At 42.8% G+C, this 16,648-nt stretch overlaps 1 protein-coding gene across 1 annotated transcript in view; it reads left to right on the plus strand.

The window, feature by feature from the left end:
- galnt2 (UDP-N-acetyl-alpha-D-galactosamine:polypeptide N-acetylgalactosaminyltransferase 2) overlaps positions 1-16,648 on the plus strand; it is a 78,073-nt gene that overhangs the window by 34,601 nt on the left and 26,824 nt on the right. Inside the window, exons 2-3 of the mRNA XM_084061749.1 lie at positions 5,954-6,038; positions 15,534-15,687. Of these exons, the coding sequence (XP_083917875.1) occupies positions 5,954-6,038; positions 15,534-15,687 (239 nt within the window). The remainder of the gene's footprint in view (positions 1-5,953; positions 6,039-15,533; positions 15,688-16,648) is intronic.

A 16,648-nucleotide genomic window follows, 5' to 3' on the forward strand; every position in this document is an offset into this window, starting at 1 on the left:
AACGTTTTTCTCCTTCTATGGGAAAGAACGTATTTATAGGCATGTCATTTTTTTTCACTGTTCCAACCACACACACACACACACACACACACACACACACACACACACACACACACACACACACACACCTCCAGTATGAGGTCACATGTACAGTGCTGTGTGTGTTGTCATTAAAGCAACACTGATGTTTATTCTCAGATGAGATAGAACACTGGTTCTCAAAGTGGGGTCCGGGGACCCCCAGGAGTACTTGAGGGAGTTCCAGGGGGTCCCCAGCTAAATGATAGATTAGGAACCAAATGGACCCTTATGGGTCTGTAACTCTGAGAGTGTACAAATGGAACCAAATGGACCCTAACGGGTCCATTTGGTTCCATTTGTACACTCTCAGAGTTAAATTAACATTGATTTTACAATATAAATCGGGATCCCAGAGATAGAAATGCCATTAAATGGGGGTCCGTAGCCTAATGCATGTCAAACTGGGGGTCCTTGAAATTAAAATGGTTGAGAATCACTGCTAGAGCCGTAAAATAATTTCTCTTATGGGGGTCCCTGGCATATCTTTTCAAATGGGGGTCCGCGGGCTAATAAGTGTCAATTTGGGGGTCCTTGACATGAAAAAGTTTGAGAACCACTGAGATAGAACACTGGAGTCCTACACACAGTAACATGACAGATCTTTGGGTTCGATCCTGGTTTTGGAGAGTCCTATTAGACCAGTGGTTCTCAAACTTCAAACTTTGAATGTCAAGGACCCCACAAATGAGATGTATTTGTTTACACGAATGTTCACGATTTTTCTAAAATAGCAGATCTACAAGTTCACAGCGCAGCACAAAGTGAGGTGTAAAAATGAATGATTGTTTTACATTTTCCCAACACGTCCCTCATTTTTTTAATAGAACAACTTTATGCGTCTTGGCGGGCAAGTGGACTATTTAATAGAACGACTTTATGCGTCCATGGCGGACGTATTGTGTTAAAATATCAAATGTTTGTATTTCCATTTCTGCTAAGCAGCAATGCTTCAATTATGTTTTAAACTGAAGTGGGGAGGAGGCGCCATATCCGCTTTATCACTTGATCATCAGCAGAGCTTCCATGCTCCAGACTGTATGACCGGAAGCATTTGAAAATTGTGGCCACGCAAGACTACCGCAGTCATAACTGACATTTATGTGATTTGTTCTTGTTCCTCTCCTCTCTTCATTCCTCTCTTTCTGCTCGCTCTCTGTCCCTCTGTCATGTGTTGTGAGTGTTGAAGACATAACAATAGTATCTGTATCATTTAGAGGTAAGATGTGTGCATTTGACTGTTTTTACACACTTGCTATGATTGCCAAATTATTTTATTTTTTTACAGTAGCTAAAGTTATTAAGGTGTTGTTTAAATAAAACCTGCGAGGGTAGTCTGAAAAGTAGCTAAATCTTGCAACAAAATTGCTAAGTTGGCAACACTGGAGATGAATCATCACTCCATCTCTTTAATCTTTTACACAGCTGTCACTCCTCTCTCTCTCTCTCTCTACCTCTATCTCTCACTCTCTTCCTGACCTCTATCCATCCCCCTCTCCTCTCTCTCTCTCTCTCTGCCTCTATCCGTCTGTCTGTCTCTCTCTCTCTCTCTCTCTCTCTCTCTCTCTCTCTCTCTCTCTCTCTCTCTCTCTCTCTCTCCATCTATCCCTCTCTCTCTCTCTCTCTCTCATCCCCCCATCACTTCTTCCACATCTTCAGCAGAATTATCTGACCTGTATTTGCCAGACGGGTGAGACCTTAGTGTCAGCCTCTGCTCTCTCTCTCTCTCACACTCATGCCAGTGATCTTTTTTTTCAGAAAACTTAGGTCAGGATTTAGAAGCCGTTTTTAGAACAGGCCTCGGGTCTAAATGGGTTAAAAATATAATAAATCGGGGGTCTTCAACGTTTTCAGGCCAAGGACCCCCTAGCTGAGAAAGAGATGAAGCAGGGACCCCCTCTATTTTATATAAAATTGTGTTTCAGATTATTATTTTTTCCTTTACTTGGTCTGCTCTTTTTTCGCTCTACACCAAACCTCTTTGCCAAAAAATAGCAGATCTACAAGCTCACAACGCCTCGCAGCGCGAGGCGTTGTGAGCTTGTAGATCTGCTATTTTTTGGCTAAAGTTCTCCTCAGAAAAAGGGATGCTAGGGTTCAAGTGGTTAGGTAAAAACAAAAAATCGCATCACACAAAGATTTGGCGGACCCCCTGTAGTAACTCTGAGGACCCCCTAGGGGTCCCGGACCCCCTGTTGAAGACCCCTGTAATAAATAGTAGAAAAGATTCCATAGGTGGCTGTTATTTATTTTGAATTGTATTTTACTAGAGCGTTTGTATTTTTTACGGACACCCCGGGCCTCTAGCCGTGCACGCCTGCACGGGGCTCTAGTAGCGTAGAATATATATAAATATTCATATAATATCCATATTCATATGTATATTATTTATATAGATACACGCTCCCTCGGTCTTTTGTTTTTTCATGAACGTGTGTGCTTGTTTCTCGCGCACCATCTGGCAACACTGACCTGGTTGCTTGTTTTCTCCAACCTGGCAATCCTGACTGAGTGGCGAATCGGTTGTCTTAGAGGCTGCGTTTCGACGCTGGCGTGGGTAAGAATGTTTTGTTTGGGATGTGCATGGCACGAAAATGACGGACATATTAGCGTGAGTGTGGTGGGATCGAGACATTACCAAACCGAAAGCAACAGCGGGGGGTTGAAGTCTAGGGCTCGCCTGTGTTTTTGTTTTGGAGATGGAGAGATTTCATTGGCCGCCGCTTCGTTTTGCCTCGGCTGTGCTCACGCTAAACGGTGCTAAAGGGTTTCCCCCTCCGCTGTGGTCGGTAATGTGGTGAGTTTGTGTTGGACGAAATTAATTATTCTCCGAGGAGGGATATGAAAATGAAAAAGTAGCCTACGCCATGCGTAAATGACTCGCGCACGTTGTGGCTAGTGCTGTGGCTAGTGTTGTGGCTAGTGTTGTGGCTAGTGTTGTGGCTAGTGTTGTGGCTAGTGTTGTGGCTAGTGTTGTGGCTAGTGTTGTGGCTAGTGTTGTGGCTAGTGTTGTGGCTAGTGCTGTGGCTAGTGTTGTGGCTAGTGTTGTGGCTAGTGTTGTGGCTAGTGTTGTGGCTAGTGTTGTGGTGACATGTGATATGTTGTTGTTGTGTTTATCCCGAAACAATGAGATCAGTGGCGTCGGAAACTGGGAGTTTTTCCTAATGTATAGATAGATGTCTTATGAGTAGTAGCCATTAATCAGCAGCTGAGACAAACTGAAAACATGTATTTTTTAATTCATTATTCATATTTATTGTCTTTATGGTTAGTTAGAACATGCCTAAAACAACCTAAAATAAAATGTACATGGTAACAGCTAAATAAGAGCCATAATCCGGTTCATCATTTAGATAACAGCCAGATAGGTCGATTATGAAAATAACAACGTGTGTGTGTGTGTGTGTGTGTGTATTGTTTGCATCTGAGTATATTGTGTGTGTGTGTGTGTGTGTGTGTGTGTGTGTGTGTGTGTGTGTGTGTAGCTAGGATGCAGATATGGTTTCAGCAGCACAATCACTCTATTGAGTCTCTCTCTGTCTCTCTCTCTCTCTCTCTCTCTGTCTCTCTCTCTCTCTCTACCCACCTTGGTGATACTTGTCACAGTTTGTTCATTCTGGAGATCCGTTCAAAAAATGGAACATTTTAGTCTGATGAGGTCTATTGGTTTACACACAGACACACACACACACACACACACACACACACACACACACACACACACACACACACACACACACACAGACACACAGACACACACACACACACACACACACACACACACACACACACACACACACACACACACACACACACACACACACACACTCCTTATTAATAGCAGTAAAATAATCAACTTTGATTTTGGTCGGTCATCATTTTTCTATGGACATTTAAGGGACAATATTCTACCATACAGTTAATACAGTATGTATAACTGCAAACCTCCTCCATGTGTGATGTCATTACTGTGTAATTACATTCTGCTTCCTCTGCAGTTCAACCTTTTTCATAACTTCTCATTTCCATATCATTATGAAAAAAGCCACTGGTTGTGTTGTCTAGACCACACCCATAGACAGTAGGGCTGTCAACCTTCCTCACAAATGATATTCAAATATTGGTCTTAAAAATGTGCAGATATTTGAATATATTCGAAAATTATTATTATTATAAGAAAATATATTTTTTTTAAATCCAATAAAACATATCTTTTGTTTGTTTTTATAACTTCATTGTTTTTTGTATTGTCCCTGTCAAATAAACATGATTTATTTTCTTATATTCGAATATTAATTTTCATACTTGAATATACATATTTTCCCAATATTTGAATAATATTTGAATATTGAATATTCGTTTGACAGCCCTAATAGAGAGAGAGAGAGTTCCGTCACTCTTTGATCTGGCCTCAGAGCGGCCCGCTGTGGGCTGTAGTTCCACACATTGGAACTTCCTTATTGAAACAATAGACAGAGCATTTCCTCATTCCATTCTTAACAATGGGAGTCTATGCTAGTGTCATAACTCTTATACTACATCACGCTAGTCTAGATAGGGTCTCTGTCGGGTGGAAACCATTTTGTCCAAAACTGTTTGCAGTTCAAATTTTAATCCATTAAGACCGGGAACGCATCTGTGTCATTTTTTGATTTCTTTGGGCTATTCAAAAATAGCAGATCTACAAGCTCATAGCGCGGAAAAAAACGTGAAAATGTGTGCAAATCTTTGAATATATACATACATTTTCTCAAATCTTTGCTTCTGGCGGGTCCCTGGAACAAAACATGTTCAGATGGGGGTCCACGGCCAAATACATATCATTTTGGGGGTCCTTGACAGTTGAGAACCACTGATATTATAGCAGCATATGTTTTTTAAACAGGAGACATGTGTAGAATCCCCCAGAAGCAAAGATTTGAGTTAGAAATGTTCGCTTTAAAACTATATATATTCAAAGATTTGCACACATTTTCACAATTTTTCAAAAATAGCAGATCAGCTATTTTTGAATAGCCGATGAAATCTTAAATATGAGTATGACACAGATGCGTTCCCGGTCTCAATGGGTTAAAATAGCAGATCTGCAAGCTCGGAACGTGCCACGTTTAGAGCTTGCAGATCTGCTATTTTTGATACTCTTCCATGACGCTGTAGTATGATCAAGTAGGGCATTCATGTACACAAACACTTAGAATATGGACATGAGAGGTTTCTGCCCGACAACAACGATATGGATTAATAACTAATATCTGAAGTTGTCCCTTATCTGTTGCCCTACCTCGAAAAGGCCATTCTACTAAAGGTTCTCTGAGACGTTCATGAGACATCCATAAAGAATGTCTTTTCAGCGTCTGCTGCACGTTATCTCTGCTTTCAAATGAGATTTCATTTGTTGGCAAGTATCATATTTATAGCTTCCACTTGTTGATAAATCATCTACAGAGCCTACTGAAGCACTGCATTGTGGTCATTATCTCCTAATGCCCCCTGATTGTGCACTTATCTTTGATGGACTCCACTTCCCATAAATCACTGGGGTGTACTTGGGGAAACGGGCAATATAGAAGAACACAGCTGATACACTGACTTCTCTGTCATCGTGTGTGTGTGTGTGTGTGTGTGTGTGTGTGTGTGTGTGTGTGTGTGTGTGTGTGTGTGTGTGTGTGTGTGTGTGTGTGTGTGTGTGTGTGTGTGTGTGTGTGTCAAGCTATACTATAGAAACTGGTCAAACACTGGCCAAATTGTCAAATAATATAAGAAAGAGGCAAACATTTTCACAATGTTTATCAGTGGAACCGAGTCAAACTAAATGTAATGCCTACTGTACAGTCCAAGTGCAAGTGATTCATTGTGTATTGTGTTCCTCCTCCAGGATGAGTGGAGCTCCAGTGACTCCAGTAGAAGTCAGGCTCACGGCTCCGACGACAAGACACACAGCCTGGAGACGCTGCCGCCAGGTAGGATGGAAAACAAAAACAAGACATACCTGTGTGTGTGTGTGTGTGTGTGTGTGTGTGTGTGTGTGTGTGTGTGTGTGTGTGTGTGTGTGTGTGTGTGTGTGTGTGTGTGTGTGTGTGTGTGTGGCTTGTTTTCATAGACCTGGTTCCTGGCAACATTGTTGGTGGCTCCCCATTGGCTTAGACCTGTTGCTTATTTCTCTCGCAGAATCTGGCAACACTGCTAGGGCAGAACGGACGCTATGCAGCTCGTATGCAGAGGCGTAAAGTAACTACCAAGTACATTTACTCAAAGTACTTTACTTAAATTTGGTCCAATATATTACTCTGTGTCACGTGATTTAAAAACGACGGCAGGCGTGTGTAGAGTAGCCATGGAGGCGAGAGGCGTGTCTATAGCCATATGCCATAGCTTGGGAGGACGAGACCGCCCGTTCAGAGTATGGGAAAGTATCCCCATTGGCTTAAAAGCACAGCCAATGATTGAAAACGTGTCGAGAATATGTCGAACACATGGATGACTAGTAGGTCAGTCTCTTCTTAGACCAAGCATGCTTTGCAAGCTGGTAAAAAAAAAACTACGCTACCCACAATGCACCAGGGGGGCATACTCACTCACTACCCACCTGGAACGCCACAGACAAAGGAGACATGATACACGGAGGAGTCACCTGACACCTGACACCACGGCGCTCTGAACACCATGCCCGGCTAGACGCTTCATTCATCAGGCGTCTAGACACACTTAACGTGTTCCGTTAATGTCTCGTTGTAGCCGGACCGTCATCAATCTCTGTCTTACTGATGCAGTGTAGAGGCCCAAACCCTGTGTCTCTGTCTTACTGATGCAGTGTAGAGGCTCAAACCCTGTGTCTCTGTCTTACTGATGCAGTGTAGAGGCTCAAACCCTGTGTCTCTGTCTTACTGATGCAGTGTAGAGGCTCAAACCCTGTGTCTCTGTCTTACTGATGCTATGTAGAGGCTCAAACCCTGTGTCTCTGTCTTACTGATGCTATGTAGAGGCTCAAACCCTGTGTCTCTGTCTTACTGATGCAGTGTAGAGGCTCAAACCCTGTGGAGAAACAATTCAGACACTTACTTTATCAATTTAACAAAAGTAGCTTACTCTGGTATACTTTCCACAATAACCATTACACATAAATGTGTAATGTTTTTTTTTTTTTATAACGAAACGCTATTTTTAGATGTGAGTGTATGCCCCCAGACGCAGGCACTGGAAATGTACCCTTTTTTGGTAAGACTTTATATTAACTCTTTGCCTGCCATGGACGCGTCGAATTCTGCCAAAGGCGCAGCCTGCCATGGACGCGCTAACACGCCGAATACTTTTTTTTATTGTTTTATAAAAGATCGCGCTGTTCTCTATATATGTTATAAACCTTGTTATAAGTTGTCATACATAATTATGAACATTTATAGTGTTAATCTTTTTTTCCCCTCATGTCCGCTGATGGACTCGGCTGTCCACACAACAATGAACTGAACCTTGAGGGCAGAAAATATACCCATTACGGTCCCCCAAAATGATACGTATTTAGCCGCCGACCCCCATCTCAAAAAACTTTGTTCCAGGGACCCCCCAGAAGCAAAGATTGGAGTTACAAATGTTCGCTTTAAAAAAATATATATATTCAAAGATTTGCACACATTTTCAGGATAAAAAAAATAGCAGATCTACAAGCTTGTGTACCTGCTATTTTTGAATAGCCCAAAGTATATAAAGTAATGGTTTAAGTGGGTTACACACAGATGCGTTCCCGGTTTTTAATGGGTTAACATACCAGGCCGCGATGCTGCTGATCCACCGCGCGCATCAATCGTACCAAAACACAGGAGTTGACTGCCAGTCTAATGGCCTTATATCAACAAGGATAGGATGATTAAAAAAGGTTATGTCCAGGGACGTGCACAGATAGACTCTAGGTGGTGCTACAGCACCTGCCCTTTGCCCTCTTGACCAGAAGTGCCCTTTTGAAAAAAGGGCACAGCAGGGGTCTTCAACAGGGGGTCCGGGACCCTTAGGGAGTCCTCAGAGTTACTACAGGGGGTCCGCCAATTCTTTATGTGATATGATTTTTCCTTTTACCATAACCACTCGAAACCTAGCATCCCTTTTCTGAGGAGAACTTTAGCCAAAAATAGCCGATCTACAAGCTCACAACGCCTCGCGCTGCGAGCCGTTGTGGGCTTGCAGATCGGCTATTTTTGGTAAAGAGGTATAGGTGTAGAGGGAAAAAAGAGCAGACCAAGTAAACAAAAAAAAGTATAATTTACTTGAGCACCTGCCCCTCAAAATGTCTGTGCACGCCACTGGTTATGTCTGTATCGTAAATGACTGTGGACAGGTGGAAAACTTCAGTTAAACTTTGCAGAGTGACGCAGACTGCAGTACTTTACCTGGGTTACATCTTCTTATAGATGTACTTGAAGGTTGACATGAAATAATAATCCTGTTTAGTGTTTCATTAGCGCCATCGTGACAGCATTGGCTACAGCTTGTAGCGACGGCGCACATCAACATACGTTGAAACAAAGACAAAGATGGCAAGGATTCAACGGTGATGTCACTACAGGAAGTAGCACGGACGAAGCGGTTTATAAACCTCAGTGACATCACTGACTAATCCTTGGTATCTCCGTGTGACCGACTCAACTTTTCTCCGCTCTGTGGAAAATCCTGGCGACGCAAAGGTTATAGAATCCCGGCAGGGAAAACTTGGAATTCCGGTGGTACATGTCCCACGGACCGGCACTGGTCCGCGGACCAGTGGTTGGGAACCCCTGCCCTAGGGGGTCAGAGTTACTCCAGGGGTTCCGCCAAATCTTTGTGATAGAATTTGTTTTAATTAACCACTTGACTTAGCATCTCTATTCTAAGGAACAGACGATCTACAAGCTCACAACGCCTCGCAGAGTGAGGCGTTGTGAGCTTGTAGATCTGCTATTTTTGGCAAAGAGGTTTGGTGTAGGGGGGAAAAGGAGCAAATCAAGCAGTATTGAAGGTTTAAGTTGTTAAATGTCTGAAATGAACATAAAAGCATTCATTTGCACAACACTGTTAGTCCATGAAGCTATCTATGAACAAGTTTAATCTGCAACATACACTTGTATGCAATGTAGGGGGTCTCTGCTTCACCTCCCTCTCAGCAAGGGGGTCTTTGGGCTGAAAAGCGTTGATTTTAGAAGGTTTCAAATAAGGCATAATTGCCGGTCGTCGACAATAGTCAAATAATGCCTGATATGTATGGATCGGGGGGGCTCTGCCAAGGTGTTCCACAGCAAATAGACGTTGTTGTGGCTGTGCTTTGCTCCCCATGTGTGTTTGATTTAGCGTTCTTGTTTGGGTCCATCCTGAACCAGATCTTCACGTCTCAACAGCCTGAGACCACAAACGTTGACGGGGGAAAACACGCTGTTTGAAAGTAACCCAAACGAAGGATGGGTTTACACCAAGAGAGACTACACAGTCTAAACTAAAAGCCATGTTGTGCTGTGCACACACACACACACACACACACACACACACACACACACACACACACACACACAGTGTTTAACCCTTTAAGACCGGGAACGCAGCTGCGTGTCCTTTTTAGATTTCTTTGGCTATTCAAAAATAGCAGATCTACGAGCTCGAAAAATCGTGAACATTTGTGCAAATCTTTGCTTCTGCGGATTCTACAAATGTCTTCTAAATCCTAACAGTTCTTTTGAAAATAACCTATGTTGCTATAATATCAGTGGTTCTCAAACATTTTTCATGTCAAGGACCCCCAAAATGATATGTATTTGGCTGCGGACCCCCTTCTCAAAATTTGCTCTTCCAGGGACCCCCCAGAAGCAAAGATTTGAGTTACAAATGTTCGCTTGAAAAAGTATATATATTCAAAGATTTGCACACATTTTTCCAATTTCTCAAAAATATAATATTATATATATATATATTATATAATAATAATATATATAAAATAAATATTTTTGAATGGCCAAAGTGTAAAATAATGCTTTTTAGCTCAAATGAAAAAGTGACACAGATGCGTTCCAGGTCTCAAAGGGTTAATGGTGCTTTCATACAAATAGCAGCCTGTCATATGAAATGTGCTATGATATAAATACCACTGACTGGATTTGACAGAGAAGGCCTAGGCCGTGGCGTTGCGGTCTAGGCACCCTTGGTTGAAATCCCTTAACAGACAGCGTGCCGCGGGTTCGCGTCCCGTTCCCGACGGCCTTTGCTGCGTGTCTTCCCCCATCTCTCTCCCCATTTCCTGTCAGACTACTTTCTCTGTCCCTCTCCAAAATAAAGCAATAAAAGCCCCCAAAAAAAAATCTTTAAAAAAAAAAAAAAGGATTTGACAGAGAAAGGGAGGAACAGACGGCGAGAGCAGGAGAGGAGATGAAAGGAAAGATCTGTGAGAGAGAAAGGGGGAGTGTGGGATGAAAGAGGGATGACGTGGTGGAGGACAAGATGGACAGAGAAATGATAATAAAGAACTGAAGTGGCAGCACATTTCAACTTGTTTAAACGTGAAGATCAATGGACCAGTAGGATCACTGTCTCTCAAACATTGTCATGTCAAGGACCCCCAAATTGACAGGTACTGTATTTGACCGCGGACACCCCGATCTGATCATATTTTGTGCCAGGGACCCCCAGAAGCAAAGATTTGAGTTCAAAATGATCGCTTTACAGCAATACGAGGCAGATTTTTAGCAGCCTACCGTCATCTAATCACTACCGTCATTGCAGGTCCATTGCTGAGTCCTGCATTACCCAGAATTCCATTTTTCACCGGAAGGCAGAAGCATTTCAAAAAGCGGTCTTTTAATTGTTTTATACTATCTGCGGATCGTTTCTCTTAGCCAGTGGAGCTTTAGTTACCGTAGGCTGTTTTATTTTGCTGTTGTTTTTCCATCTTCAAATCGTGAGATTCCTTTTTTTTTCCTTTTTTTTCAAAAAAAAATTTATCCCACGATTTTGTAACCCATATTTTTTCACCCAGTGCCAATTGCCTATGTAACCCTGGGCACTACTCTCCCTCTGCCAGCCGGGAGAACCCAAGCTCCTCCTTCAATGCATGAGGAGCAAGCAGGCCGCTTCTTATCTCCTGACAGGGGGGAGTTTCCCTGGTTGGACGTAGCGCGTGGAAGGAACACGTTATTCCAACCAGTTCCTTTCCCCTCCATCAGGCGCCCCGGCTGACCAGGGGGAGGCAGTATAGTGACCAGGATTACTGTATGTTTTTGTGAGGGTACCTACCCTAGGAGACACAGGGAGAACATGCAAACTCCACACAGAGCACAGCGTGAGATTCCTTTTTGTTTATAGCGGGCTAGTTCCTGGCCAAACAGGAAACTGGTGCATTTCCGTTTCCGTTTTCACCGACAGTTTATCCAATATTAATTCATTATTATATTTGATTGACCCAAATCCACCCAAACTGCGGTTAACTGAGGCAACCGCGGCTAAAACCGCGATCCGCGCATCTCTAGTTCTCGCCCATCCCAGCCAAACTGGGACGTCTGGTGGTCACTATGAGAATAATGCGTTTTGTTTTCGCCCAGAGTCGTGGAAAAGAAATGCTTCTCTTTCGCAAGCGGACTGTCCGTGCACGGCCATTGAGAACAGCTGCATTTATTAACCCTTTAAGACCGGGACCGCATCTGTGTCATTTTAAGATTTCTTTGGCTACATAAAAATAGCAGATATACAAGCTCATTGTGCGGCACCAAGTGACGCACTATGAGCTTGTAGATCTGCAATTTTTTTTAGAAAAATCGTGAAAGTTTGTGCAAATCCTTTATATACATTTTTAACTCAAATCTTTGCTTCTGGGGGTCCCTGGAACAAAATATGTTTAGATGGGAGGGGGTCCGTGGACAAATGCATATTATTTTGGGGGTCCTTGACATGAAAAAAGTTTGAAAACTATTGATAATATAGCATAGCAACATAAGTAAAAAAAAAAAAAAAGAAATAAGGGGAAAAAAACAATTTAGAAGACATGTAAAATCCCCAGAAGCAAAGATTTGAGTTAAACATTTTCGCTTTAAAAAAGTATATATATATATTCAAACTAAAGATTTACAGACTTTTCCCCCCCAAAAAATCAAAGAAAATAGCAGATCTGCAAGCTCATTGCGTGGCACTCGGTGCCGCGCTATGAGCTTGTAGATCTGCTATTGAGAACAGCTGCATGTGTTCATATGGAGCAGAGAAAGAAGGAGCATCTGTGTGCTGATGCTCACACATCCTGTGGCTCTGCAGCCTCAGGCCACACTGTGTGAATGAGACCCATAGCGTGTGTGAGGCTGAGAAATTACCAGCTTCTACTAATCCTGCACATCATCAAGGATATTAAACACACACACACACACACACTGTATTGTGTCACACACACACACACACACACACACACACACACACACACACACACACACACACACACACACACACTATCCTGGGGGCAGAGACAGATCATTGCAAGCTTTAGCTGATTGGCATGCAAAGTACACACACGCGCACGCGCGACACACACACACAGACATACATACACACACACACACACACACACACACACACACACACACACACACACACACACACACACACACACACACACACACACACACACACACACACACACGTACATATACACACACACACACACACACACGTACATATACACACACACACACACACACACACACACACACACACACACACGTACATATACACACACACACACACACACGTACATATACACAGACATGTACACATTCACATTTTGTAGACTAGACGTGTATACAACCACACTCTTTCGTCTTTGTTTCTCACACACACACACACACACACACACACACACACACACACACACACACACACACACACACACACACACACACACACACACACGCACACATCCTTCTTTGCATATACAAAAGGAAGCTCCGTGTCATTATTGTTTGTCTTGTAAATTGTGGTTAAATTAGTTGTGACATAAGTTGTGTATATCTTTGTGTTCTATACATACTTTTCAGATGGTCGACATTTCTTTTTTATATATCATTTTTTTGAGCGGTCTCATGTAATATTGTAATATTCTGAGAAATATGTGAACCTTTCACCTTTTTAATTATATTACAGAAGAAAATGAACTTTTACACAATATTCTAATTGTTTTAGAACATAAATGGGCAACTGGCGGCCCGGGGTCACATGCGGCCCCAGATTAATATCAGAATCGTGATATATTATTGATTTCAGCTGTTACAATTCCTAACATGACCCGCTTTGATTACTTCAGTCTACATTAGCAGCTTAATGACTAGTATAAATATGCTATGGTCTTTTTTATGTCCAATGTATTTGTATTTAAGTTCATAAAGTTAACATAAGTATAACTAAATGCATTTGAAATTAAATAAAAATGTTACTTTTCAGGATTCCAATTGAAAAATAGCATAAATAGCAGATCTACGAGCTCAAAACGCGTCGCGGTGCGACGCGTTTTGAGCTTGTAGATCGGCTATTTTTGCTACTTTTGTGTGGCATAGAATGGCGAAGTACGGCATTTATTTACAAACAAGAAATGACGAAGTCATAATATAGCCGCTTGCGGCAGGCATTTTTTTCCCCAATCTTCCGTTGAAAAAATGAAAAAAAAAAAAAACGTTTTGAATTTTTTTTTTTTACTTTTTTGAAAAAATATATCTCCTTTTGAAAGAAACAAGAAATAAATATGACTTGACAGTGTCACGGGCTATTCCTACCGGCTCGCTAAACACCATAGATAGGAGCTATACCCTGACCTAAAAGGTGTGTGTGCGCGCGTGTGAGCGTGTATATATATGGCAAACTAAAACAATATGGCACTGTTCCCACGTCAACAACCCCCCAGCTCCACTCACCTACTGGCTACGGCCAGCCCTGGCGTTGGCCCTCACAGCCGGAGCGAGATGCTGGATCTTTCACTGTTCAGGTGCGGGGATAATAACCCACGTTCTTTTTATGGTATTTTTCCTTTTTCTTCTTTTTTTTCTCCCGTAGGGTTTTTGTGCTATTTATGTATGTATTAGTCTCTGTACCACACCGACACTGGATATCACTACGGTGGGACCGTCAGTAACTTCTCATCGTACGCGAAGCTCCACTCTTCTCACTTCCTTTAGAAACTACAAGGCACAGTAGGACAGCGCTATCCATCCGTCGCTTATCTTCTAAATCCGTAGTTGAGAGGTGGCCTCCGTATGTACTGTAGTGTGTACCGAACTTTACTAACTCCCAAACCGCAACTCCAAACAACCGAGCCGCCACGCTCTTCAAACACTTCCTCCTCCTGTCCCGGCGTGATGACGTTCACTTATATAGCCTTACCTCCAGTGGCCGGCTGCCGTTGTGACGTGCAGAAACAGTGCCAAAACAATAAATGAAAATAAACAAAACATGGGTGCAAGATGTGAAAAGATATGTATGTATGTGTGCCTATATTGCCTACTGCACAATATCCTAACAACAGTCATATTATTAGCAGCTGCATTCTGTATTGTGTGTGTGTGTGTGTGTGTGTGTGTGTGTGTGTGTGTGTGTGTGTGTGTGTGTGTGTGTGTGTGTGTGTGTGTGTGTGTGTGTGTGTGTGTGTGTGTGTGTGTGTGTGTGTGTGTGTGTGTGTGTGTGTGTGTGTGTGTGTGTGTGTGTGTGATTGTTTTCATAGACCTGATTACTTGTTTTTCGGATTGCTTTTTTCTCTCGCCAAACCTGGCAACATTAGCATGACAGAATCTGCGTCGTTAAACGCACTAATGTTTTTTATATAAGTGGTGACAACATTTTTTGACACCACACGGGTCTTCCCAACAATAGCTAAGATTGAAGTCAGTGTGAACCTGGCCAAATAATAACTTAATAGCCAAACTAGGTCTAATGAAGCACGCTAGCATTTAGGCTAACCCTCCTGCCTGAGGCTGCAGTAAAAGTTGCACTGTCTGTGAATGAGGGGAGCGCAGCGGAGCGGGTTACTGCGGGGGGCGGGCCGTCTCCCCATTCGTGTCGCCATTGGCTTAAAGGAGTGAAGGACAGCCAGGACAGCCAATGACACTTAGGTGTCACTCAGGTGTCGGACTAGGTCTGAGGCTGTTTGTAGAGCCGCCAGCTTTCAGCAAGCGGCTAAAAAGTTAAAATATGGATATTCTGGTTTCTGCCCGACAACAACAACAATATGCAATGTGGCCCTCTGGAGTGAGTGTGGAAATATAGTGGCCCTCTGCATCATCAAAGCTGCATCACCTCTGTTTTAGAAGGATCTGTATGAAGGGTAATAACATGAATAATTCAGAGCACTGAACCAATCGTGTGTGTGTGTGTGTGTGTGTGTGTGTGTGTGTGTGTGTGTGTGTGTGTGTGTGTGTGTGTGTGTGTGTGTGTGTGTGTGTGTGTGTGTGTGTGTGTGTGTGTGTGTGTGTGTGTGTTTATAGGTAAGGTGCGGTGGCAGGACTTTGACCAGGACCTGTATATTGGAGCCACGGTGGTCCGACCGGGCCAGGACCCCTACTCCAGGAACAAGTTCAACCAGGTGGAGAGTGACAAGCTGCACATGGACCGAGCCGTGCCCGACACCCGCCACGACCAGTACGTAGTGGGAACTCCTTATATGGGCATGTCTGATGTCATAGTGAACTCTATATATGGTCATGTCTGAGTCGTAGTGAACTCTATATATGGTCATGTCTGAGTCATATAACTCTATATATGGTTATGTCTGAGTCATATAACTCTATATATGGTCATGTCTGAGTCATATAACTATATATGGTCATGTCTGAGTCATGTAACTCTATATATGGTCATGTCTGAGTCATAGTGAACTCCATATATGCTCATGTCTGAGTCATGGTGAGCTCTATATATGGTCATGTCTGAGTCATATAACTCTATATATGGTCATGTCTGAGTCATAGTGAACTCTATATATGGTCATGTCTGAGTCATGGTGAGCTCTATATATGGTCATGTCTGAGTCATATAACTCTATATATGGTCATGTCTGAGTCATAGTGAACTCTATATATGGTCATGTCTGAGTCATAGTGAACTCTATATATGGTCATGTCTGAGTCATATAACTCTATATATGGTCATGTCTGAGTCATAGTGAACTCTATATATGGTCATGTCTGAGTCATAGTGAACTCTATATATGGTCATGTCTGAGTCATAGTGAAACTGGAGCTCATGACACCAATCATGATATGTAAATCGTTGCTGTCGGGCATAAACCCTTGGTGTGTGTGTGTGTGTGTGTGTGTGTGTGTGTGTGTGTGTGTGTGTGTGTGTGTGTGTGATATATCTGTATGTGTTTTGCATGGTAATCGGTTTCGTCTTGCAACGATCTGTCTTGCCCTCCAGGACTGTGTGTGTGTGTGTGTGTGTGTGTGTGTGTGTGTGTGTGTGTGTGTGTGTGTGAGCGAGTGTGAGAGTGTGTAATTGGGATTGATTGGCATTATACAATGGAAAGGGCCTCCTGGGAAATTCCTCCTTTGTGGGCCTATCAGATGCAACCAGGAAGTGCTGTCAGCACGCACATTAAAGC

Source organism: Gymnoscopelus microlampas, assembly GCF_963454915.1.
Source record: "Gymnoscopelus microlampas genome assembly, chromosome: 1".
Taxonomy (NCBI): Eukaryota; Metazoa; Chordata; class Actinopteri; order Myctophiformes; family Myctophidae; genus Gymnoscopelus; species Gymnoscopelus microlampas.